Source organism: Centruroides vittatus, unplaced genomic scaffold (genome assembly GCF_030686945.1).
Source record: "Centruroides vittatus isolate TY-2023 unplaced genomic scaffold, ASM3068694v2 contig_3221, whole genome shotgun sequence".
Taxonomy (NCBI): domain Eukaryota; kingdom Metazoa; phylum Arthropoda; class Arachnida; order Scorpiones; family Buthidae; genus Centruroides; species Centruroides vittatus.
The window spans coordinates 307,038-332,656 of NW_027122070.1; the positions used below are offsets into that span (position 1 = coordinate 307,038).

Consider the following 25,619-nt stretch of genomic DNA (forward strand, 5'->3'; position numbering starts at 1 on the left):
GTTTGAAATTTATCAATAAATTCTTGGTCAAGTTTTTGATAACGAGAAACAAAATTCCAGTTTAGGTGCCCTTCTATTTTACATCTAGTTGATGTTTTTAATTGTTGGTGTTTTAATAGTTTTTTTTATATCAAATTTATGTATGAAGAGGATAATAAAATCATCCGAGAGAGTTTGAAATTCAGCGACTTTATTCCAGTCAAGATGGTTCGAAAAATTTGTTAGGAAAAGGTCATCTAATTGTTGATATTAGCAAATTAAATCCCATTTTGCATAATTAAGATGGGTTGAAATAAATGAGGTTGAAAATTTATAATTTTTCCAGATGTGTATCCAATTTAACTTTTTTGCATAATTCGAAATAAATTTGACATATAAATCGCATCATTGACTAATTGCATCCCAGTGAATAAGGTTGTGAAATTGTTTTATTGTGTCTTCGTTTACAGATGAAGATAAGAAAGTTTCCCAGTCGATTGGGGGTTCGAAAAAACAGTAAATATACAGAATAACACCATAAAATTTTCTTTAATTGTTTTTCATAAATTTTGCAACGAATAATTTTTCTTACTAGCGAAGTGTTTCCACACTGCGATGGTCCCGCAATTATACAGTTACTTGGATGTTTAAAATACATATCAATCGATTTTATGAACATTAGTAAATTTATAATGTCTTGATCCGCAATTTATCTCTCTAAATATTAATATATTCTTTTTATTCTTTTCAACGTAAACTTCTCTCATAACATCCGAACATTCTTCGAACAAATAATATAAATTATTACTAACTTCATTAATTCTTCCATCGTCATCCACAATTACAAAACCAAATTTTCCATCTCCTTTCCATATTTCTCCATTAACTTTAAAATAACGAAAAACAATAGGAAAATTATCAGGAATATTGAAAGAAAAATTATTTACCACAGCAATGCAGCTATCGAGTGACTTGTACAAACAAGGAGAAACAGAATAATTTCTGTTGCCGTCGTAAGTAATAATAAAACCATATGCTTCCATGACCAATCCTGGTGTTAAAATAAATTCTAACATAACGTAAAAATTAATTTATATAAAAACCCCACCAATTGCAGTTCTTATAATCTGAAAAGGTAAGTCTAAAAATTATTTACTTGACAATTGAAATAATTATTTACTTAACAATTTTTGTGATTAGAATGTGTCATACATTATATCGAATGGGAATTGAAATTTTTGTGATTCGTGCTACTCATTTGCCTACTACTAATACATTCAAAAATTGATAAGTAATTCCATGTTTACTATTCTCAGGAAACAATAGACTAATAAACTTTAATATATTGAATAAAATAAAAACATGGAATTACAGTAGAGAGTCGTTAATTCGAATCAATTGGGGACTGGGGTTGTCGGATTAGTGATTTGTTCGGATAACCAATTATGTTGAAAAAATATATTAACCTGTCCAATGTTCAAATTTTTCTTTGTTGCATGTTGCTTCGTGTTGAATTTTCGTCGCTTTTAAGCCTAACAAAAATTTTTATAATAATAATCGAGGCTATCGTATCGTTAAAAATTATTTCTGCATTTTGTACAAACAAAATAAATATATATTGAAGAATATAAAAACATGGAAATTATACTTTAGAAGTAAATCTAGTATCAAAAACGTTCGATTCAGCACGACACAGTCCAACTGAAAATTGTTCGGATAACCAGGGTTCGAATTAACGACTCTCTACTGTATCTACAAATATAACAATGGGAATAAATTTGAATAAAAATTTCAAAATCTTTTTTTTCATGGAACACTTGAGGTATGTTTGTGGAACACTGGTTAAGAATCACTGGTCTAAAGATTACATTAGCAAGAAACTATTAACATGTTCAAATGCTGTTTTTAATTTTAGATTATTAGATAAAAAGTTTAATGTTTGAAAAGATAAGTTAGATATGGTGCTTTTGTTGAAGCAAGGATATCAACCTTATCCAAAATCAGTGGCATGTGTCCATGGAAGGTGTGGAAATGCTGCTTTCCTTGTATTTTCTAAAATATAAATACAATGAAAATAATTGCACAATATTTATTTTTTAACCTACTTTGAATTAATTGAAATTAATTTTTTATTATAACCACATTATGTATCTCATTACAAATTTCTATACTACGTGTAAAAAAAAAATAAGATTGCTATCACAAACCAGGCAACCAGATATGTCCTGTGATTGAAAAAATGTAACTCCCCTACGTTCTTGATTTGAAAAGCAACTGGTCAGCTTTTTCCGTTCTAGGGATCAGCAGCATCCACTTTCTATCACCAACTCACTACAGCTAGTGGAGAATCTCAGGGACATTTCTCTCAATGATAATGAGTACATGACTGTGATGGACTACAGATCCTTATATTCTTCAATAAAATTACCTCCTTGCTTTTGTGCATTAAGGGATTTTTTATTTACTAATATCGAGAATGCATTGAGGTACCATATACATATCCTAGAGCTTGCCCATTTGGTTTGTTATACATCTTTCTTTGAGTTTGAAGCAGTGGCATAGTGTGGGTGTCAGCCGCCAGGGGCAGAGGAAAATTTCGCCGTCTCTTATTTAGGTATTTTTACAAGATATTATTATTTGTGAAATTTTGCTGCCCCCTATAAGTGCCGCCCGGGCGGGCCGCCCCTGCCACCCCCACTACGCTACGCCACTGGTTTGAAGGAAAGGTATTCTTACAAGAAAGAGGCATACCAATGGGTAGTCCTATGTCTGCCATCCTTTGCAAATTAGTATTACATCAACTCAAAAATGCTATCCTACCCAAATTTCAACATCATATCATTTTGTACACCAGATATGTGGATGGCATTTTCATACTATGGCAAAGTAGCCTAACCTTCAACATTTCTTAAATACGATCAACAACAAACCTTATGGATTGTTGTTACATATAAACCAGGAGAATGACACTAATGTTAACTTCCTTGACATTTCCATCACCTGCAAACAAGGGGAAATCTGGACCGACGTATACCGCAAACTCTGTTTTCAGCCTATTATCATCCCTTGACAATCCATCGATCCCAGGCACATCAAGTTAGCCTCTTTCAGGGCTTGGATTAAATGTGCTTATACGCATTGCACAAGCATTTATGATACAATTAAGGAGTTGAATTACATTCTTAATATAGCCGAGCAGCAAGGTTACCGGAGAGGCGAAGTAGAGAGGCTTATTACATCCTTCCAAACCACAAGATGACATTCTCCCAAGGTGGACTGGGGGAGAGGGATGTTGCTAAATTACATCCCATTTTTAAACAAAATACATAGAAATATTGCCAAATCTAATCATCTTCAAATCGTATACTGATGTAATTCCACTGTTTACAAGCTTTTAAGAAATGATAAGAAGAAGGAAGATCAGAATTCAATGACAAGAGTTTATTCAGTGCCTTTACATGACCAACATTTCGATTCCAATCTTGTTTATGTAGGAGCAAGTTTTATTTTTAATGTTTCTTTTTTTGTAACTGATGATCATTTAAAATGATTGAAAACATTTTTATGTTATTAAAAATCTTTTGCTGGATTGATAAAGATGTGGTTTTTAAATTACTATCGTGTATTTGAATATAAATCTGTATATGTATTTCCTAATGGAAGCGCTGTATTATTGAATATGGGACAGTTTCCACAGCAAAAATATTTGAATGGTGTAAAGCAGCCAGACTATAGGCATTCGCACATGTGGTTTAGCTTGTGGATGCTACACACCAAAATATCTTATAACACTTCCAATGATTCTGTCCAGGCTTTCCTATCATCAAATGTCTCTGCATATCAATGCCAAGTATAGCCAACTAAATCCAACCATAGTCAGATCATTACTTTCTTTTTGTTTGTTTAAAAGGGGGATGATGGATGTTGCTGGTATCTGATATATAATGATTTTACACAACAAGTAAGGGAGAAACAAATGCATAATCATGGCATAATTTACATCAGTCAAAAGCACATGAGTTAAAGAGTATCAATCAAAAATGAAGTGGGTAAATTGCAAATAATAAACACTGCCATTCTGCATATTTTATTGATTTCAAATAATTTTCAAATATACAGTTTGAGAGTGACAAATTATTGATATTAAGACAAGAAAGAATGGAATTAATACTTTAACATCAAAAGGATGATAAGAGAATTTTAGAAGTTAAAAATATCAAAACATTCCAAATGCTATTATGATAGGTCAAATTGACCTCTTTATCATAATAGTGTTTGAGATATTACAATATAACATGGGGTCAGAACTTAAGGATTTTATAGATAACAGAACATATTTTTATTAATCATTTTGAACTTTTCTTCCAAAAATTCTTAAGATAAATGAAACTACATATTTTTTTAATGCAACTTAGGAATATCTAACACAGTAATTTTATTAATATGATATAGAAATTAGATCTCAAAACTTTCTGAAAAGCTAGTTATTCTATATGGATTCATCTGGAAATAAAAATAAATTTAAAAATTGATTACTTAATAAATTTTCAGTACATAACAAAATCAGCTTATAATCAGGATGTTTGGAATGGTATATTTTCTTGAAAAATGTAAACTGTTCCAATTGTTAAAGAATAGTAAACCAAACTTGTCAAAAATTTATTTTATATAAAATAAAATTATTAAACTATATATTTGATAAGCATCTAATTTGGATTTAATTTCAACAATATGAAAATTATTTAATGATCAAAATATAGCAATTATAATAAACCAAACCAATGTAAGAGAAAAGAATATTGAACAGTTTTAATTTAATTATTTAACTTTTATAATAAATATTATTATTGATTGTCATACTTCCATTTATATATTAGACTAGAATTCTGTAAATATAAATTTTAATATTTATTTTATTTATATTTCTATTTCTAATTAACGTTATGCTTTAATTTTCTTTCAGAGAAAAAAAGCTGAATCCAGTTCAGAAAGTGACTGGGTAATTTCCTTATTTATTATATTAAAAAATGAAATACAATAGAAGCCTCATATTTGCAGGATTCGTGTTCTGCAAACTACCACAAATATGAAAACTAAATACAAAAGGGAGGAATACATTAAAAGAATAAAGTGAAAGGATTGGAAAAAAAAATATGAACAGAAAAATGTTTTTTTCAAAAACATTTTTCTGTTCATCTTTTTCTGTTTTTTCATTTTTCTGTTTCTTTTTCATTTTTCTGTTTTTTTTGGAAAACATTTTTCATTTTATTTCAAAGATGATTATTATTACAGCTTACATTTCCTTATTTATTCTTAAACATTCTTGATTTTCATTTATTTTGTCTTTCTTTGAAAGTCTCCAACAATTATTGGTAATGTGACATACATTCTGTAACCCTCCAATACTAACATATTGTCTGTGAGATCAACTAGTATGAAATTTATCTCTCTCTCTCTCTCTCTCTCTCTCTCTCTCTCTCTCTTTTTTTTTTTTCTTCTTAATGCATGCTTAGAAATTCTTGTGCTTTTATGTAGATTTGCCTAAATCAGCTGATTTAGGCAAAGCTATGTCTGTCTGTTTGCATATGTAAACAGATATAGCACATTTTATTTTATCAAAAATAATCATGTTTCAGTTTTGTGGTCTGATGTTACTACAATTGCTAAAAAATTTTCAAAGTAAAATAAGTGTATAATTAAATCTAGAATTATTATAATGTTACTTATTATACGTACAGGGTCCATAAAGACCTGGAAAGTCAGAGAATAAGATTTTTAGCAGAGAAAGTCGGGGAATCCTTAAATACCATAGAATCTCTGTTGCTCACTCCTTTTTGACTGAATGCCCTTTAAATTTAATTCAATATAGGGAAATTGTACTCATCAGTGCCATTGATATGAATGCACTTATTAGTGCATTCATATCAATGACACTGATGAGTACAAAAAGTATATACAGATAGATGTTTTTCAGTTTGCCTAGTAAGGGTTCATCAAAAAGTTATTTTTATGTATGACCAGTTAAACATGTGGTCATACTAAAATCTGTATAAAAATTACTCGTGCTTACATATAAAAATGATCTGTGCACTTCTGATGTCATGACTGGCCACACTGGAAGAGTCTAAGCAAAAAGTCCTGACTTTTCCAGGCAAGCATAAAAATGGGTGAAAGTTTATTTGCGTCTTTTTCTCAACTTTGCTGGACGTTAAAGTTTGTCAAATATTCTAAGATTAACAAAATCTACTACACATGGATCTACAGGCCAGATAGCCGAGTGGTCAAGGTGGCAGCCTATTGCTCTGGGGGACCTGGGATCGAATCTGGATGGATCGAAAAATCCCCAGGAATTTTTTAGGGGGTAGTCTGTCCAGATTTGTTGGGCCCTGTCCCTCACCATCCAGCCATTGTGGGCCTGGCCAAACCCATAATGGGCTTGCTAAAAGAGGCCTTCTTAGTGCTCACAGGGTAGAACAAGTTAAAAAAAAAAAAAATACTATACATGGATCTTGGATAAAGCTACTGGGGATTAAGGGGCCATTTCAGCAAATTCTGCTGATTATATGACAATTACTTTGTTAAAACTAATAGTGTGTTCTTTGTATATTCCTATATAAGTACTATCAGCTATAAATTTCCATAGTATAACATACCTCAAAAAAACCACTGGGTGCCCAGCAATAAAATTCATGGATAAACATAAAGAAATGTTTTCAGGCTCCTTCTGAGCACTGCTTCAGGTATTCTGCTTTCTTTTGGATGAAGCATAAGTTGAAACTAATGTTTTGAATTTAAATTAAAACTCTGGTCCAATAGATACATGAAGGTGCATCATGACATAATTCCGTAGGTAGTGCTAGATTGTATATTGCTTGCCAAGCATATGAAATTTGTTTTTCTTCTTTATAATTGATTCATGTCCTCTCCTTTCAGCTTTAAAAATTTCAAGGATATCAATATCCCAGATGCCTTCATCATCATGGATTGTACATATCAGTGTCATCTTAAAGGGTTGTACTGTACATATCAGTGTCAAAATTTTAAATCTTGTTCTAATTGGTGTTTGAAATTATGCTAAACCTGAGGAAGGCTATTCAAAATAGTTGAAAACATTAGTTCATTTTATTAAAACTTGCTAGAAAAAGTGAGAAAGGTATTTTTATTATTATCAACTAGAAGTTCTAGCTTACAGTTGACATAATGGACATTATTTTCTTTTGGTATTTTGGATATTTTTTCCCTCTAAATAATGTCATTGCTTTATAAGGATAAAAGAAAAACTAAGTAAAATTTGTTCTTTCAGTTTTGGGTGAATTAGTAAAATTTGTTAATAAAAAAAATAATGCTGACATTCACAATGTATACTTAATACACTGTAAAACACATTTACTGTCTTCATAAGTGCATTTGCTGCTGTAATTAAATAAATTGGTAGATTAATAGTATCTATTAGCATAGTCTAACAGTCAACACACAACATAAATTGCAGTAACATATGATTAAAATGTGTAAAAAATCATTTGTCTATTTATTTTTATTAATTCTTTGCAAATAAATGAATTTTAGTTGAACAGATAAAAATGCTTGCAAATATTGATTTATGAATATGCAAAATAGTGTGTGCAAATATGGAGCTTCTACTGTATTAAAAAAATAATAATAATAGAGTACAGAATAAAACAATGTTATATGAAATATAAAGAAAGAGAGAGTATTTTTTCTACAAACATCAAAATATTCCTTGGGTTACTAATTTGTAGCAAAATTTTGTATGTTAGTTAAAAATTATAATTTAAATCAAACAAATTCAAAATTGGTTACAATGATATAGTTTAAAATTATAGAAAATATTTTTTCACAAATATTAATTTATGTAGACTATTTATTTATTATTTTTTTTTATTATTATTATTATCTTTTTTTCTTTTTTTTTTGAATCTCCGATGGTTCATAAAACAAAGACAAGTGTAAATAACAAAATGAGTTTATTACCAAAAGTTAGGTACAAAGATGGTTACTTTTTGACATAATCACCGTGAAGATTGATTGAGGAATTTGTCATATCTGTGGACAAGCTATTCCATCCCCTTGTCATAGAATGCTGCCGCCAGTCAATTGAGATGGCCTTAACATTTTTGAAGATCATCATTAGTCTCAAACCTCTGCCTTCCTAGCCACTTTTTCTGTTCAGGAAAGAAGTGGAAATTGCTCGGTGCTAAATCGGGGTTATATGCTGGGTGTTTAAAGGTGGTGAAGACTTCCACCTCTTTCCTGAACTGAAAACATGGCTAGGAGGGCAGAGGTTTGAGACTAATGATGATCTTTAAAACAACATTAAGGTCATCTCAATTCATTAGCAGCAACATTCTATGACAAGGGGATGGAAAAGCTCATCCACAGTTATGACAAATTCCTCAATCTTCACAGTGATTACGTCAAAAAGTAACCATATTTGTATCTAACTTTTGGTAACAAATTCATTTTGTTATTTACACTTGTCTTTGTTTTATGGATCATCGGAGCTTGAAAAAAAACGCCCTTGTATTCTTGAAAAAGAAAAAACTAAATTGGAATTAAATAGATGTGTTTGTGTATATAACCAGCAGGTTTGTTGTGTTGGCAAATCTTAGTTTGTCTAGACAATTTGACAATCACCACATTAGTTGAGGCAGAGTATAAAAAGAAGCTGCTTTTTTGGACTTTGACTAAAAGAAATATAGGCAAATTTAGGTATGTCACAAAAGGGTTAGTTCAGTTTTGCTTTAAAACTTTGCCTAAGTTATAGGAAATTGTATTCATTTCAGAGTGTGCCTAAAAAATCAAATCTAGGTATGCTAACAATGAGAAATGTGCAAGTAATTTGTGCAAACACAAAAGAGAGTTGTGTAACTAAAATGTCATCAATCTCAGCATGAAATTGTAACAAATAAACAAAATAAAAATGACAACATTATCGTCATTTCTACTTGTTTGGATTTAGAGATGTTTGCAATCCTTGTTTGTCAAGAAAGTATTCAGATATCTTTTGATAAGAGCTACACTATTTCAATATAAATTTTTAATAAATCTTCTTTGTTAGAAGTTTTCAAGTAACAGTATTGTATTTTGTTATTTCTTTATTGTTTAACTACTTTGGCATTTTTTTGTATTTTATGTTTTTTTTTTTTTTTATAAAAGATTTTAATGGATAATTTTCAAAAAGCTATTGTAATCCTGCATTGTTCATAGTAAAACAACAAAAACACCTGTAACATTATTATATTTGTAACTAAACCCTTACAAGTTATAAATTTATGCTATATAATTTTAGCCTAAATCAGTAATTGTCTTAAGATAATTATTTAATTAAATTGTGTTTAATTTATCAATTTATTTGTATTATTAGTCTACAATGTACTGATGAAAGAATGCGTGTTGGACTGCTATATATAATTTGGAGATAATAATTATAAATTACAAATAAATTTGACCCTAGAGGGAGGCATTAGGCATCATCTCATATTAAATTTAGTAATTATAATTTAATTAATTAATTTTAGATTAAACTGGAAGAAAAGAACTGGCCCGGAGTGGGACTTGAACCCGCAACTGCCACTTACTGTGTGGATGTGTTGCCGGTTACACTACTTGGACCTCTGATTCAATCATCCCTTCAAACATATTTAACATTATGATATAACCATCATCAGTTACTTCCAGTTTCATCTAAAATTATTTAATTAAATTATAATTATTAAATTTAATACAAAATGGCACCTAACACCTCCCTCCCTCTAGTGTTAAATTTATTTGTAATTTATAATTATTATTGCCAAATTATAGCCCGATAATATTCAGCGGTCCAAGGAGTGTTATAGCAATGCATCGGGTTTAGTAAGATGTTTATATTTGGTCCTCTAATTATTTTTGTTCATCTTTGTCTCAATTTTCAAAAGAAGTCTTTAGTGTACCAGATATTCAAACAAACTTTTTATTATGTGAAACCAGCAGGATTCGCATAATAAAGGACACCAGATTATTGACTACTTTTCAGAGGGGGCTGGATTACCAAACATTTCAGATTGTCATTGCCAGATTAATGAATTTCTACTGTATTTCATGGCATTTGTATAGTTATTGTAACTTGTTTCTTAACAAAATAATAATGATTTAAAAACTTTTTTTCCTCCATAAAAAAATCTTAAAATGCTATTTCTAAATCATGATATATTCTAGAATACATCATGATTTTGAAATAGCATTACATGATCATATTCTAGAAGCAAAGAAATATGATTTATATTTAACCTCCCTTAATTTTAAGGAAAATTTTTTCCTTAATATACAATACTTAATAGTATTTTTTTTTTTTTCTAATTATAGGAAGAAAGCACAAGAAAATCAGTAAGTCTGTACAGATTCATTCATTATTATTTTTCTTTTTAAATATTTCTCTACATTTTAAGTTTTGAGTAAAATTTTTATATCTTAAAATTAAAGAAAGATTCAATAGACTTGCTTTCTTTAATCTGAAATAATTGGGACAGGACATTTTCAGATAATGTATTATTTATATGTACAGTACATAATATACAGTGGTACCTCATACTTCAAATTTAATTCATTCCAGGAGGCCGTTCAAAGTCCAAGGCAATTTTTTCCATTCAAAATAATGGAAAGTGAATTAATATATTTCCAACCCTAAACAATACCCATTTTGATAAACTTAAAACAGCAAATACACATAATTTAAGGAAAAATAACATAAAATGAAAATTACATTTACGGTCACACCCCATCAACTTTGGCATATTGAACGTGGTCACCAGATCTGCTACACATTTACCACTTTTGTGCTTTGTGATAAGTTCCTTTTTCATCTTATGAGGGAACAACATGACGTTGGAGTCACCAATTTTGATCAAATTCTGTGAAGTTATAGTGCATCCTCAATGACTGACATGTTCAAGCAGTAAGGTGCAATGCTCAGAATTAAATAAGAAAATTGATGTTGAAAATTGCAAAGCACTTAAAATCTTTAGAATTCCTGTCATTTGTAGATTGGTCAGTGGTTTGGTGAGGGCATTCCAGTTTCATAACTGTGAGGTTGGTGTTTTGAACCTTGGTGGTATCAATGATGTTGTTGGTTGTTTTTCTTTTACTAAAACTATAATTTTCACTTTATAATAAATTTAAAAGTATCAAGAATAATGTCAGAGAAAAAAACAGTTAGTTTTAGAAAACTACAAATGTACAATAAGCAGGGTAATAAAATAATAAATCCATTTGTTTCAGGTAATAAGTTAATGTCAAAAGCAATTAACAGTTGCTATCTAACAATATTTATTTAAAAACAAAACATTTTCTGTATATTCATGTACAGTTCTTACTTACTCTGGCAACAAAGTCATTGTTTAATCTAAATGTGTCTATAATTGCATCTTTGTTTGCTAAAGAATGAAAAGGTGGCTTTGATATCTCGTGCTAACATCAATAGCATAGAAATGTGTTCTGCAGAAGAATCATTGCATGACAATATTACAAAATTTACATATTGTGAAAACATCTTTTGAAATCAAGATTTAGTTACAGCCAAGAGTTCATCAATTTCAGAAATTGCAAAGGCAGTAGGGAAAAAAAAAAAAAACATTAAGCACTGATATTTTAAAATCTGATACAGTACAAATGATTCTTCTCCAAATTAGTTGAAGTGTTTTTAAACATTAATCAAGTTTGTTTTTCCAATGACATATATAAATTATCTTATTGTAAAAAATTGTATTTATTTAATGTGAACACTGCAGAAATGTTTTTGTTTCACATGCTTCTATGACAATTATCATCCACAAAATTGTGCTCTTGGAAAGCAGAAAGATTGAATAATAATATTGTTTATATCTAATCTCTTTTCAAATAAATTATAAATAAATGTTAGTACAAATTCCATTTGTACATTAATATTTGAAAATAATTCTTAAATAAACATAACAAATTTAAAAATACTAAGAATAAAGTAAAAATTATAGTTTTAGGGGGGAAAATAACATTGATACCACAAAGATTTGAAACACCAACCTTGGTTATGAAACCAGCATGCCCCACTAAGCCACTCTACAAATGACAGAAATCCTAAAGGTTTTAAGTGATTGCAATTTTTAACCTCAATTTTCTCATCTTAGAGTATTGCACTTTACTGCTTGGCACCTTACTGCTTGGCACATGTCATTGTGGATACACTATAACCCCAATGAGTTTGATTAAAACCGATGATCCCAATGTCATGTTGCATTAGCCTTTTCCATGCCTCCTTCCTACTAGTTAAACATCATTGCTTCCACACACTTCTCAGATATCATGATTAATAAGAAAAGTTCATATTGAGTTTAATAGAAAGTTTGTATTTTTTTAACAGCTATTGTTACTTAACATAGATGTGTGATTTAATTGTAACAGTTGTGAATTTTAACACATTATTTCTAATTTGAGATTATATTCTTTGTTCAGAAGCTTTATTTTATGCTTTGAGTGCATTTTTCATTTCACACAGTTCAAACTTTAGAGCATTGCTTGAACTACAAAGAGAATTTTTGTCAAATTTGGCATTCCAACTCTGAAGTGTTTGAAGTACAAGGTACTACTGTATTTTTACTTTAAATAAAGCATTTATTTAAATTGTAATACAATAGTAAAAAAAATCACACTTTCGAGAACCTCTTACCAGTGTCAGACACAAAACGAAAGATCGTCGTAAACGTTTTCGAACTTCGTAGTTCTTCTTCAGACAGTAAAAAACGGGCAACGCAAATCGAATAATGGAACGAATTATTTTTAAACCGAAATTGAATGCTTCACGGTGCAGCTGGTTGAACAGACATGCGCATTCGGTGTGAGTGGAAGGTGATTAAAGGTCCGTGTCGATGAGGGCCTGCCAGGCGGTGGACAAATTGAGTTCTTCTTTATAGTTTATGCAGGTGGTGGCGCAGCTGTGTTTGTAAATGGAGATAGCCTCCAACCACCTCAGGTGTTCAGAGTGAGGCGTTGTGATGATAAGTCTGGCTTGGTTTAGGGCCACTTTGATGTCCGGATCGGTTGCGTAAGTAGAGAGAGCCATAGAATTTCTCCCATGGAGAATATCCGCATTGTGCTCATGTATTCTGATTCTCAAGGATCTCTTGGTTGAGCCGATATAAACAAGGTTTCTGTCAAACCTGAGATCCTTCAGAGGTATGGAGTATACGCCCGGAAGTCTGTTGGGGTCGGGGGAATCTTTCCCGTTACGGAGGATGTCCAATATGGTGGGGCATCTTCTGTATGCGATCTTAATATGACGCTCGTGGGTAATCCTCTTATATAACGACGCCACGTACGGGTTGTATGTGACGGGGATCCACGTCTCATCTTCAGGTTGATTGCCGGGACGTGAGCAGATGTTGGAGATACGTGCTGTGTGACGGTGACGGTTAACTAATCGATTAATAAGCTTGTGGTACCTGTGGAAGGACGCTACATGTCTGATGTGCTCCAATTTGGTGGCCAGTGCTGCTGGAGTGGACGAATGTGAAAACGCCCTCTTAATTAGCATGTTGAAAGCAGCGGATTTGTATTGGAACAAGTCACACGACCCAACCGGGATGTAAAGGGAGGGCGTACCAGGTTTATGGTAGACCGAAGTTTGTATAGACGGTCCTTCAATCCAGATGTTTAGATTCAAGAAGTGGACCCCCATGTTGTTAGCTTGTTCCAATTCTACGGTCAAGCCATAAGGGTTGTCATTAACCGTTTTTACAAATGCCGACACATCATGTACATTTCTCCATAATATGATTATGTCGTCAATATACCTCTTGTACAAGATGTCGTCAGGAAGATAGTGCGGCAGGACCTTTTGCTCCAATTGTCTGATGACCATCTCGCATAAGTCTCTCACCACTGGGCTCCCCATAGGCACTCCTTTTTTTTGTGTGTAAACAGCTCCATTGAACATGAAAAAGGAGTTATAGCACAACATGTGGGCCATCTCCAGCACTTGTTTGTGCAAAGTGCAGTCTCCAACAATTCCAAGGAGGAGGTCCCTAAGAGCGCAAAAGGCTGGGGGGAGCTCCAGTGATGGGTATAAAGATTTAAAATCCAAAACGGTGATAAATCTTGGAGGAGAGGGAAGATCCTTAAGGATAGAAATGAGGTCCACCGAGTTAGTGATGTTGTACGAGTAGCCATCCAATAGGGGGGCTATCAATGAGTGTGCACCCCTCTCAAGTTTACGAGTAGGGGCTCTCGCTTTATCCACCACCGGCCATAGTTGCTGACCTTGTTTATGGATCTTGGCGAATGCGAAGAGCCTGGTGGTGTTGGGGGAATCAACAACAATGTTACCCAATTCCAGGCATTTGATGAGCTTCGAACGGGCTAGTCTCTTGACCTTAGATTGTAGTTTGTCTACCATATCATCTGCCACTTCGTTGCATTGTGTGAGATTAAGGTATTCAGTTAGATTTCGCTCATAAGTAGTACGCTTCATAAGCACTAATGACTTAGACTTATCTGCTCTGACCAAAGTTACGTTGTTAAGCCGCATCCACCTGGTTGTGCGCCGTAGTTTGTTTCTCAACTCAGTCACTTCCGAGGGTTCCTTAGCCTCTTTGATCCTGAGCGTGGCCATCCACCTATAATACTCTTTTTGCTTGTCAGGCAGGCCTTTGATTAGGTTTTCTAAGTCAGGAATGAGGCTCCATGATCCGGTTTTAAAAAGTGGGGGTGCGAACAAGACTTATGCGAGATGGTCATCAGACAATTGGAGCAAAAGGTCCTACCGCACTATCTTCCTGACGACATCTTGTACAAGAGGTATATTGACGACATAATCATATTATGGAGAAATGTACATGATGTGTCGGCATTTGTAAAAACGGTTAATGACAACCCTTATGGCTTGACCGTAGAATTGGAACAAGCTAACAACATGGGGGTCCACTTCTTGAATCTAAACATCTGGATTGAAGGACCGTCTATACAAACTTCGGTCTACCATAAACCTGGTACGCCCTCCCTTTACATCCCGGTTGGGTCGTGTGACTTGTTCCAATACAAATCCGCTGCTTTCAACATGCTAATTAAGAGGGCGTTTTCACATTCGTCCACTCCAGCAGCACTGGCCACCAAATTGGAGCACATCAGACATGTAGCGTCCTTCCACAGGTACCACAAGCTTATTAATCGATTAGTTAACCGTCACCGTCACACAGCACGTATCTCCAACATCTGCTCACGTCCCGGCAATCAACCTGAAGATGAGACGTGGATCCCCGTCACATACAACCCGTACGTGGCGTTGTTATATAAGAGGATTACCCACGAGCGTCATATTAAGATCGCATACAGAAGATGCCCCACCATATTGGACATCCTCCGTAACGGGAAAGATTCCCCCGACCCCAACAGACTTCCGGGCGTATACTCCATACCTCTGAAGGATCTCAGGTTTGACAGAAACCTTGTTTATATCGGCTCAACCAAGAGATCCTTGAGAATCAGAATACGTGAGCACAATGCGGATATTCTCCATGGAAGAAATTCTATGGCTCTCTCTACTTACGCAACCGATCCGGACATTAAAGTGGCCCTAAACCAAGCCAGACTTAGCATCACAACGCCTCACTCTGAACACCTGAGGTGGTTGGAGGCTATCTCCATTTACAAACACAGCTGCGCCACCACCTGCATAAACTATAAAGAAGAACTCAATTTGTCCACCGCCTGGCAAGCCCTCATCGACACGGACCTTTAATCGCCTTCCACTCGCACCGAATGCGCATGTCTGTTCAACCAGCTGCATCATGAAGCATTCAATTTCGGTTTAAAAATAATTCATTCCATTATTCGATTTGCGTTGCCCGTTTTTTACTGTCTGAAGAAGAACTACCAAGTTCAAAAACGTTTACGACGATCTTTTGTTTTGTGTCTAACACCGGTAAGAGGTTCTCGAAAGTGTGATTTACATCCCCGGTGTTCCATGAGTGTATGTAGAAATAGTAAAAACAGTTAAGACCATGGAAATTTATAGGAATGATATGAAAGAAATAACTAAAACACTATCTTAACTAATTTATTAAAAACAAGCACTAGTCTTTCATTTCAATTTATAACCTATTGATGAAATTTTAAATTCAAAGTAAAAAATACATAAACTTTATTTAATATAAATTTCACTATTGCAATCTTGGTAATCTAACATGTATGGAACCAGAACATCAGATTATTGGCAGTAAGGTAAATTCATTAATTTAAAACAAGAATTTAAATTGTATTATATACCAAAAAGGATAAGTAAAGGAAATTCTGACTTTTAGTATTAATTAATATATTTTAAAAACCAACAAACATACAAAACATGCAAGAACTTTTAACAAAGAAAATTCTGTTATTTTCAGGTGTGTAGAGTTCAAATATTCGATAGTTTTGAAGTCATAATGGTTGAATTCAAACAGAATTTTAATTTAAATTCAAATGTAGTAAGAATACACTGGACACACTTACACATTTTTACAGCACTAAATTTAATCAAAACAAAATTTTCAGCCTTGTTGATCCTTTCATCGGGTTACAGAACAAAATTTAAATAGATTTGATTTTGGAATAATATATTCTTTGATGCAATTATGGCTTTTAAATCTGTAAAATGTAAATAACACCGGATGCCAAATACTGTTACAAAAAGCTTAGCCATGCAACTAACTGTCTATTGGCATTACCAAAGATTTATTTTGCAAATACTTTTAACAGTATATAACTGTTGTTTTCAGACAATATCATTTATAAAGAACAAAAATTTTCAATTTGAAAAATATAATACAAACAACAAATTTGAAAAATAGAGTACAAATAACAAAAGATCGGACCGGAGGTCTGGTCAGTGTAATTGGCAACGCATCTGCACAGTAAGCAGGAGTTGTGGGTTCGAGTCCCACTCCAGGCCAATTCTTTTCTTCCAGTACTTCTAAATTATTTAATTAAAATTATAATTATTAAATTTATCAAGAGATGGTGCCTAATGCCTAACTCTAGTGCCAAATTGTATTATAAATTATTAATATTATAGCCATTTCTAGCCTGATAATATTCAGCATTAGTTGGTGGACAACAATGAACAATGAACATTTATAAATATAATACAACTCAAAGCCTGATGATATATTAATAAACCAACAAAAGCCTAAATAATCGGGCTAATAAATGGCTATAATTAAATACAAATGAATTTGGTATAGAGGTAAGCATTAGGCGCCATCTCTTAACTAGATTAATAATTATAATTTTTAATAATTTAATAAATAATTTAGAACAATTATTTATTTATTAAATTATTAAAAATTATAATTATTAATCTAGTTAAGAGATGGTGCCTAATGCTTAGCTGCAGTTACAATTCTTCTCCATCTTGTTTGGTCTATAACCTGCCTCTGCCAATCTTCAATTCTGAGGTCTGGAAGATTTTCAATGACCCCATCTAGCCACCTTTTTTTGGGATGGCCTCTTGGCCGCTTCCCTTTCCCTTCATAGTGAAGTCTTCGTGATGCCATTGCCATTATAGGAAGCCTTATGACATGGCCTAGCCACTATAATCTCTGGCCCTAATTACCTGTGTGATCATGGGCTTGTCGTAGGTTGTCTGCAGTTCCTGGTTTGTTTTTCTCCTTCATATTGATTCTCCATTGACCATGATACCATTATCATCATAGTCTTCCACAGGTCCAAAAACTTTTTAGTATTTTGTTTTCAAATCTCTGTAGTTGTAGTTCCTCCTGCTTTGTCACTGGCTATGTTTCACTTCCATACACAATCACAGGTCTAATCAGTTACTCTCATACAGTTAGCTTCATCGTTTTACTAAGAAGTCTGCTTTTTAGTATGTTTGTGAGCCCAAAGTAGCTTTTGTTTCCCTGTATCAAGTGAGTCCCTGTCTCCTCCTTGATGACATAGGGACTGACATAAACAGAAACAAAGTACTTGAAGGATTCCCTAGGGCTGAATGTCATATTGTCTATGGTTAGATGTTCTTTGTGGGATTCTCCCTATTTAGAAATTACCATGTATTTAGTCTTCTCTTCATTGATGATCAGATCCATGCTCTTGGCAGCTGTTGCTAATTTTGACATTAATTTCGTTACCTCCCCTTGAGATGCTCCAATTATGACAATGTCAGCCACATGTGCTAGTAGTGACAGTTTGTCTCTTGAGTCATTTTCCTTTTTATTGTCTATCTCTTGGGCCATTCTGACAGCTTTTTCTAGATCAATGTTAAAGAGAAGAGGAGACAGGAAAAATGTCCAGAACTTGCAAATCGATGTAGAGTGGTATTCCATCTTGATAATGCAAGGCTGCACATATTGAACATACACCAAAATCTTTGTCTTTAACTGGAATATTTTGAGTCACCCTGCATATTCTCCAGATATTGCTCACTCAGACTATTATTTTTTTTGTTTGTTGCAGAATAATTTAAATGGTATAGAATTTCAATTTTAAGAAGGTATCAAGAATCACATAATTGATAAGTTCTTCAATCAGAAACCCACTTAATTCTAAACAGGTGGAATTATGAAACTATTCATCAGATGACGTAAGGTTATCGAACAGAAGGGTGAATACATTGTGGATTAAAGGGTTTTATTTATTTCAAAATAGTATATTTTATTTCTCCAAAAACCAAACAAATTTTCAGTTTAACCGTATATATTGTTTGTAATTATTTGTTTAGAATATTGAAAGTGATACATTGTATTTTCATAAGGTTAATTATCAACAACAGTATCTGCTATTCAGTGATAAATATAATGGATGGTCTGAGGATTGTAAAAATATCCATTAAGTAGAGGTCCATTAATGGAAGATTTACTGTATTTGAAAATTACAGATTCTAATGATTTTACATTGAGATTGTTTATCAGTTAAAATTTATATTTTACTTAAATTATTGATTCTGAAATGTAGATACTTTCAACTTGTAAAAAGTATTTGAAGTATAACATTTTGAATTCCTTTCTAACTTAATCATGTAAGATATCTTTTAAAACTTCCCAAACATCTTAATCGTCTTGAAATTACATACATGCAATGCTGATTTATATCATATTTCTTTTTTAGATAGTGGAAAACTCCACACAAGCTCTTATAAGTTATTGAATATTTTTAGAAGTTTATTATTACTTACAGTTATATAACTTAAATAAAATTATGTATTATTATTTAATGTATATTTATATTATTGAAAATGTTTTAAGATATAAACTTTTCTTTTTCAAAATTATGGAAGTCATCAAAGAAGGAAAAAAAGAACAAACCAAAGAAAGGTATATATTTACAATTTTTTTTCTATTTTGTTAATAACGATTAATACATTAAATAAACTATTTTAAAGGAATAACTGTATTTTTCTGATATACTCTATTATGTTGCATAGTGCTATTTTGCACCAGTGTCCAGAAAGAATGCTATTCAAAATCAAATTTCATTTGAAATAAACAAAAGAAATTTTCTAAAATCTTACAATTAAGTATATTTTGCTAATTTTGTTAAGTTAAAGCACATTATTCAAAAAATAAAAATTGAAAGGTATTTCAAAATCAACCAAAATGACTTGTTAAATTTGTTACATTAAAACATTATATTTATTACTAATTGAATGGCAAATTAAAAGAATGCCGTTTTCTTTCCTTCATTCAAAATAACAATTCACATTTAAAAGTTTCCAGCAAAACTTAGGTGACAGTTCTCAATCCTGCAAAACTCGAAATGGAAAAGGAATGACGAAACTAACCTTTGATCTGTGCATCCGTGTATTAATCCAGACACAAAAAGTGCATCTAAAAATTGATTTGTCACAATTTCAACATGCTTTTAACACACTTAGCATAACTTCATTCTATTACTTTCTTTGAAAAAATGTTGGGAATGTGATATACAGTAGACCCCCCATAACACGGTAGATAAGTTCCGTGTTATATGAATCCGTGTTGTACGAGTCACTTAAATACATGAGCCAGTCACGGCACACAGGCTGTGATTGGCTCATGTATTTAAGTGACTTGTACAACACGGATTCATATAACACGGAACTTATCTACAGTGTTATAGGGGGGGTCTACCGTATCATATTTCTGCAGAATATGAATAAAGTAGTCTTCACTATTTTTAATTTGCATAAGACTGAACAAATACTATTGACAAGAATGTTGTATGTCTAATCTGAAATGCAGAATCAATGGACTAATTTGTATACCAACAGGTAACAGTGTGTAATTTGAAAAATAAAATCTGAATTTGAGTTTATTTAAAACAATTTTTTGTATATTTATTTTCATATTTTGGAATTTTATATACTTGAAAAATTTTCAATTTTTATTGCAAATTTAATTTTCTTAATATTTCTAATTCTTTTAAGATGAAATCAAACTCAATTCAAATTTTAATATTTGTTAATGTTAATAATAATATTGATTTGCATTAAAAGTATAAACTTATAACATTTGCAATAGAAAATTTAATGAATATATATTGTTGGTTCAACATATTATTGCTAAACTTTCTAAAAGTATTTCTTTCACAAAATTTTAAATTTTTTTTCAATATTGTAATCGAAATATTATATCAAAGATGGAAGAGATTGTTAAATGACAGATTTGAACCATTTGTCTTTGCAAACTGTTAAATATTCTGATATGCAAATTAATCAAAGTCAGCAATTGCTGATAAATTTTAATTGGAATAATATAACTTTCATACTCTATTTTCTGGAAACATTAACAGAATTTAGAAGTTTACTTATAACAACTATAAGCATAAATTTAGCTGAAATCACATTAAAACTACCAGTTTTATTAGTACTATTTTTGAACTAATTAATTTCTGGCAATAAACATTATTTCATTATTAAGATGCTTCAAGATATGGTAGTGTCTGTCATTAATGAACACCGTCTATCAGTTTTGATTTTATCCTTATTTATAGTTATAAGAAAATTTAAAAGATAACAAAATTTAAATTATATTGCTAAATTTTCTGAGATGCATAGAAAAATTATATCTTTTCATTTTTAATTGTGAATAAGTTAATATTCAAAAACCAAAAAAAATTATGTAATTATATGGTACTGTATTTTTATTAATAGTTCTATAAACTACAATATAATTAATATTAAACGATTTATTTTTTCATAATTAAAGATAATTCTAATTAATAATATGCTTGATTTTCAATTAGTTTTTTTATCTACAAATCTTAAAATCTTTAAAGATTTTATTTTTATATTTCTCAAATTTCTTCTTCAAGTACTAAATATGTTGAAAGTCTCATTATTTACTTCATTTCCTTCAAAAAAAAAAAAACTAATGTATTTATTGCCTCTTGAGGTTCAGAAATTATTGGTTTTGATTCAGTTTTACTTACCACATTCGTCATCGTCATTGTCATTGTTACCTTTGTTTTTATTCAGCACAGCTTCTACAATGTCACTTTCAGTAGGAATATCACTAGTATTATAAAGCACTCAGCAAATCATTATAGATATACGTACTTAACACCTTACACTTGCCGAGAAAAAATCACTAGTTAATATCACTAGTTAACAAATTGTCATCAACTTTAAAAATTCATTAAACTCATAATAAAATCATTAATGTTGTTGCATTGCAACCATTCAGACAAAGGTACATTTATCTTCGGGCATTAGTAAAAATTATTACTTCCATTAGTAAAAGAAATGAATAATAACTAACTTAAGAACAATTTGGCATAAAGCTTAAGTTAAAACATTTTCCTTGTGAGGACATCAATAAAGTACCTTGTAGTAGACAAATGGAAAATGTATTGTGCAAAAAAAAAATACCAGAATCTTTGTTTCTGGAAAGTAGCACATCTCATTGTAGTAAACAATGTCCTGATTCAAATGATGATCATAAAGAATCTCATGATGTAAGCTGATGATCCAACTATTGATGACAAAAAATTAAGGATCATATGCCTCTGCACTATAGAATCAACCATTACTGAGTTAGTGTTCAACATTAAACAAACAGGTATAGCAAACTATGATATTCTCAGCAAGCTGGTAAAAATATGTTTTAATTCTTTCTCATAGCATGCATGTTGAAAGAGGATTTAGCAAAAACAAAAAGATATTTTGATAGAGCAAGTCTCAGTATAGAAAGCATTGATGAAGTGGTTCTCAATCTATCTTCATGGACAGACTGAATGGAAACCTGGAGAAGTTTCAATAACAAGACAAGTTTTGCAGTTAGCCAAGAATTCATACAAAAATATAAGAAAAGAGGATGATGAAGTCTTGCTCAGAACATCAGCATCCTCAAAAATTTCAAATCTATCTAACCTCCAGAAGTTAAGAAGGCAAAATTTAATTAAAGAAGATATGGAAATGCTCCAAGAAGCTTATAGAAAGAGATATCTAACTAAGAAGGAAACAACAAATACAATTTTGAGAAATGCTGTAGACATTGTAGACAATAACATTAAATAAAACGTGCCCAGCAAAAATTATATAAACAAAAACTAACACCTTATCTTCGCTGAGAAAGTTTAATTTTAAACAAACGTTTTCAGCCTATTCTATAGGCCATCATCAGGCTAAAAAAATCGAATAGTATTGTTCCATAAGAACGAATACAAATATTTAAACTTTAAATTAACAACGGATTAATACAAATATTTAAATTTAAAAATCAACAACGGATTAAAAGATGATACATAATAAACTAATAACGTATAGAATTAAAAACAAAATAAAAAACTAAATAAAAAACAAAATAAAAATCAAAAATAAACTCAGAAAAACTTCTAAACACAAGCATAGAACCATAAAATAAACATGTAAATTAAGAGTTCCTTGCAGAGTTCTTAACCATATACTTCCAGGCCGATGGAAGGCCCTCAGCGTCCCTCGCATTTATACACGCCCCTTCCAGCTTGCTCTTGTAAATCTCTATTTTCTCAGCGGTCCTCGCCAACGTTGGGGAGCTTACGGGTTTTATAATGTCCGCTTCATCCCATTTAACTATCGAGCTTTCGGTCTGAGCCATTTGGGATAGTACCGTGGCGTTGGAGCTTTTTCTGATGTTATACTTGTGCTCCTTGAGTCTTACACTCAAACTCCTTGTCGTAACGCCGATATAATCTTTCTTAATTCCTAGCTGTGCGTTCTCGTATGGTATCCTATACACACCCGCTTTTTCTTCCTTCCTAATGCTATCCTTGTCATTCCTTAAAATCTTATAAAGGTTCGGGGCTCTTTTCAGAATTATTGATGTCTCATTGCGGTTCGCAATTTCTTTCATAATGCTTTTGGCATATCTGTTATAAGTGAATTTAGTGATCTTAGCGGGACGTTGTTTAGAGCCTCTTGCTACGTTCTTCTCGTACCTTTTAACCAGCAGAGCGAGGTACGAGAAGAACGTAGCAAGAGGCTCTAAACAACGTCCCACTAAGATCACTAAATTCACTTATAACAGATATGCCAAAAGCATTATGAAAGAAATTGCGAACCGCAATGAGACATCAATAATTCTGAAAAGAGCCCCGAACCTTTATAAGATTTTAAGGAATGACAAGGATAGCATTAGGAAGGAAGAAAAAGCGGGTGTGTATAGGATACCATACGAGAACGCACAGCTAGGAATTAAGAAAGATTATATCGGCGTTACGACAAGGAGTTTGAGTGTAAGACTCAAGGAGCACAAGTATAACATCAGAAAAAGCTCCAACGCCACGGTACTATCCCAAATGGCTCAGACCGAAAGCTCGATAGTTAAATGGGATGAAGCGGACATTATAAAACCCGTAAGCTCCCCAACGTTGGCGAGGACCGCTGAGAAAATAGAGATTTACAAGAGCAAGCTGGAAGGGGCGTGTATAAATGCGAGGGACGCTGAGGGCCTTCCATCGGCCTGGAAGTATATGGTTAAGAACTCTGCAAGGAACTCTTAATTTACATGTTTATTTTATGGTTCTATGCTTGTGTTTAGAAGTTTTTCTGAGTTTATTTTTGATTTTTATTTTGTTTTTTATTTAGTTTTTTATTTTGTTTTTAATTCTATACGTTATTAGTTTATTATGTATCATCTTTTAATCCGTTGTTGATTTTTAAATTTAAATATTTGTATTAATCCGTTGTTAATTTAAAGTTTAAATATTTGTATTCGTTCTTATGGAACAATACTATTCGATTTTTTAGCCTGATGATGGCCTATAGAATAGGCTGAAAACGTTTGTTTAAAATTAAACTTTCTCAGCGAAGATAAGGTGTTAGTTTTTGTTTATTGTAGACAATACAGAAATGGCTGATAGAAGCCATCAAACTGATGAAATAAACTATACTGTAAAAATAATAACATTCAAACAAAGCATTAACAGATGCTTTCAGTCTACTTTTAAGACCTGCTTCAAGTTAAACATTTGGAAATGGAATGCTTTAGGCAACCTTCAAAAATGGAATGTGTAGAACTGTACTAACAAATATAAATATCAAATAAGAAGTTCAATATCACCTTTAACACCGGGGTGAAATCATTGAAATCAACACTATATCTGGAACCTGTTACTGATGATGCTACTGTGCTTTTTTCAAAGCAGTCTATCACAAACATTTTTGAACTTTTGAATAGTTCTTCCTCAGGTAAAATCCGATGAAATGCTACAAAATGGAATGTAATTATTCAAAAAATGAATCAAATGCCTGTTTGATGAAATTCGTTGCTGTGGTCATGCAGGTTCGTGTGTGGATGGTGGTAATTAAAGCTCGATGTTTATAAGGGCCTACCAAGCTACTGATAGATTATCAGTAGCTTGGTAGGCCCTTATAAACATCGAGCTTTAATTACCACCATCCACACACGAACCTGCATGACCACAGCAACGAATTTCATCAAACAGGCATTTGATTCATTTTTTGAATAATTACATTCCATTTTGTAGCATTTCATCGGATTTTACCTGAGGAAGAACTATTCAAAAGTTCAAAAATGTTTGTGATAGACTGCTTTTTTCACAACACATCAGTAACAAGTTCTTCCAGATACAGTGTTAATATAAATATCATTATGAAAACCAAATACATTATAATAAAGCTACAACAACTGGCATATGACATTGGGCTAAATAATGGCTATTATAATTATAAATTATATATATTATAATTATAATTATAAATTACTGATAAATTTGACCCTAGAAGGAGGCATTAGACACCATCTCACATTAAATTTAATAATTTAATCTAAAATTATTTAATTAAATTATAATTATTGCATCCTTCTAGGGTCAAATTTATCAGTAATTTATAATTATAATAGCCATTATTTAGCCCGATGTCATACACCAGTTGTTGTAGCTTTATGAACTATAACCATGTAAAGCTGGCATGTCAAACACGTGGGCCGCATGCGGCTCTCCAATACATAGGTTGCGGTCCGCCGAGACTTTTAAAAAATTTTTTAAATATTGAGCTTTGACGCTTGACGTTGGAAAGTTTTTGGTTGACGCTGTCGTCGCGTGATCGCTCGGGACGCTGCGCGATGAAAAGTGAAAAGTGGTGGCCGAAGCCGAATGGAGATAAAAGCACAAGACTATTAGAAACACGATAGAATGCAGAGCGATCT

At 32.0% G+C, this 25,619-nt stretch overlaps 1 protein-coding gene across 1 annotated transcript in view; it reads left to right on the plus strand.

Annotated features, from left to right (window-relative positions):
- Window positions 1-25,619, plus strand: part of LOC136973581 (uncharacterized) — a gene marked incomplete at its 3' end in the record, with an annotated part of 68,435 nt that overhangs the window by 27,229 nt on the left and 15,587 nt on the right. The window contains exons 5-7 of the mRNA XM_067268312.1: window positions 4,943-4,978; window positions 10,342-10,362; window positions 19,268-19,304. Of these exons, the coding sequence (XP_067124413.1) occupies window positions 4,943-4,978; window positions 10,342-10,362; window positions 19,268-19,304 (94 nt within the window). The remainder of the gene's footprint in view (window positions 1-4,942; window positions 4,979-10,341; window positions 10,363-19,267; window positions 19,305-25,619) is intronic.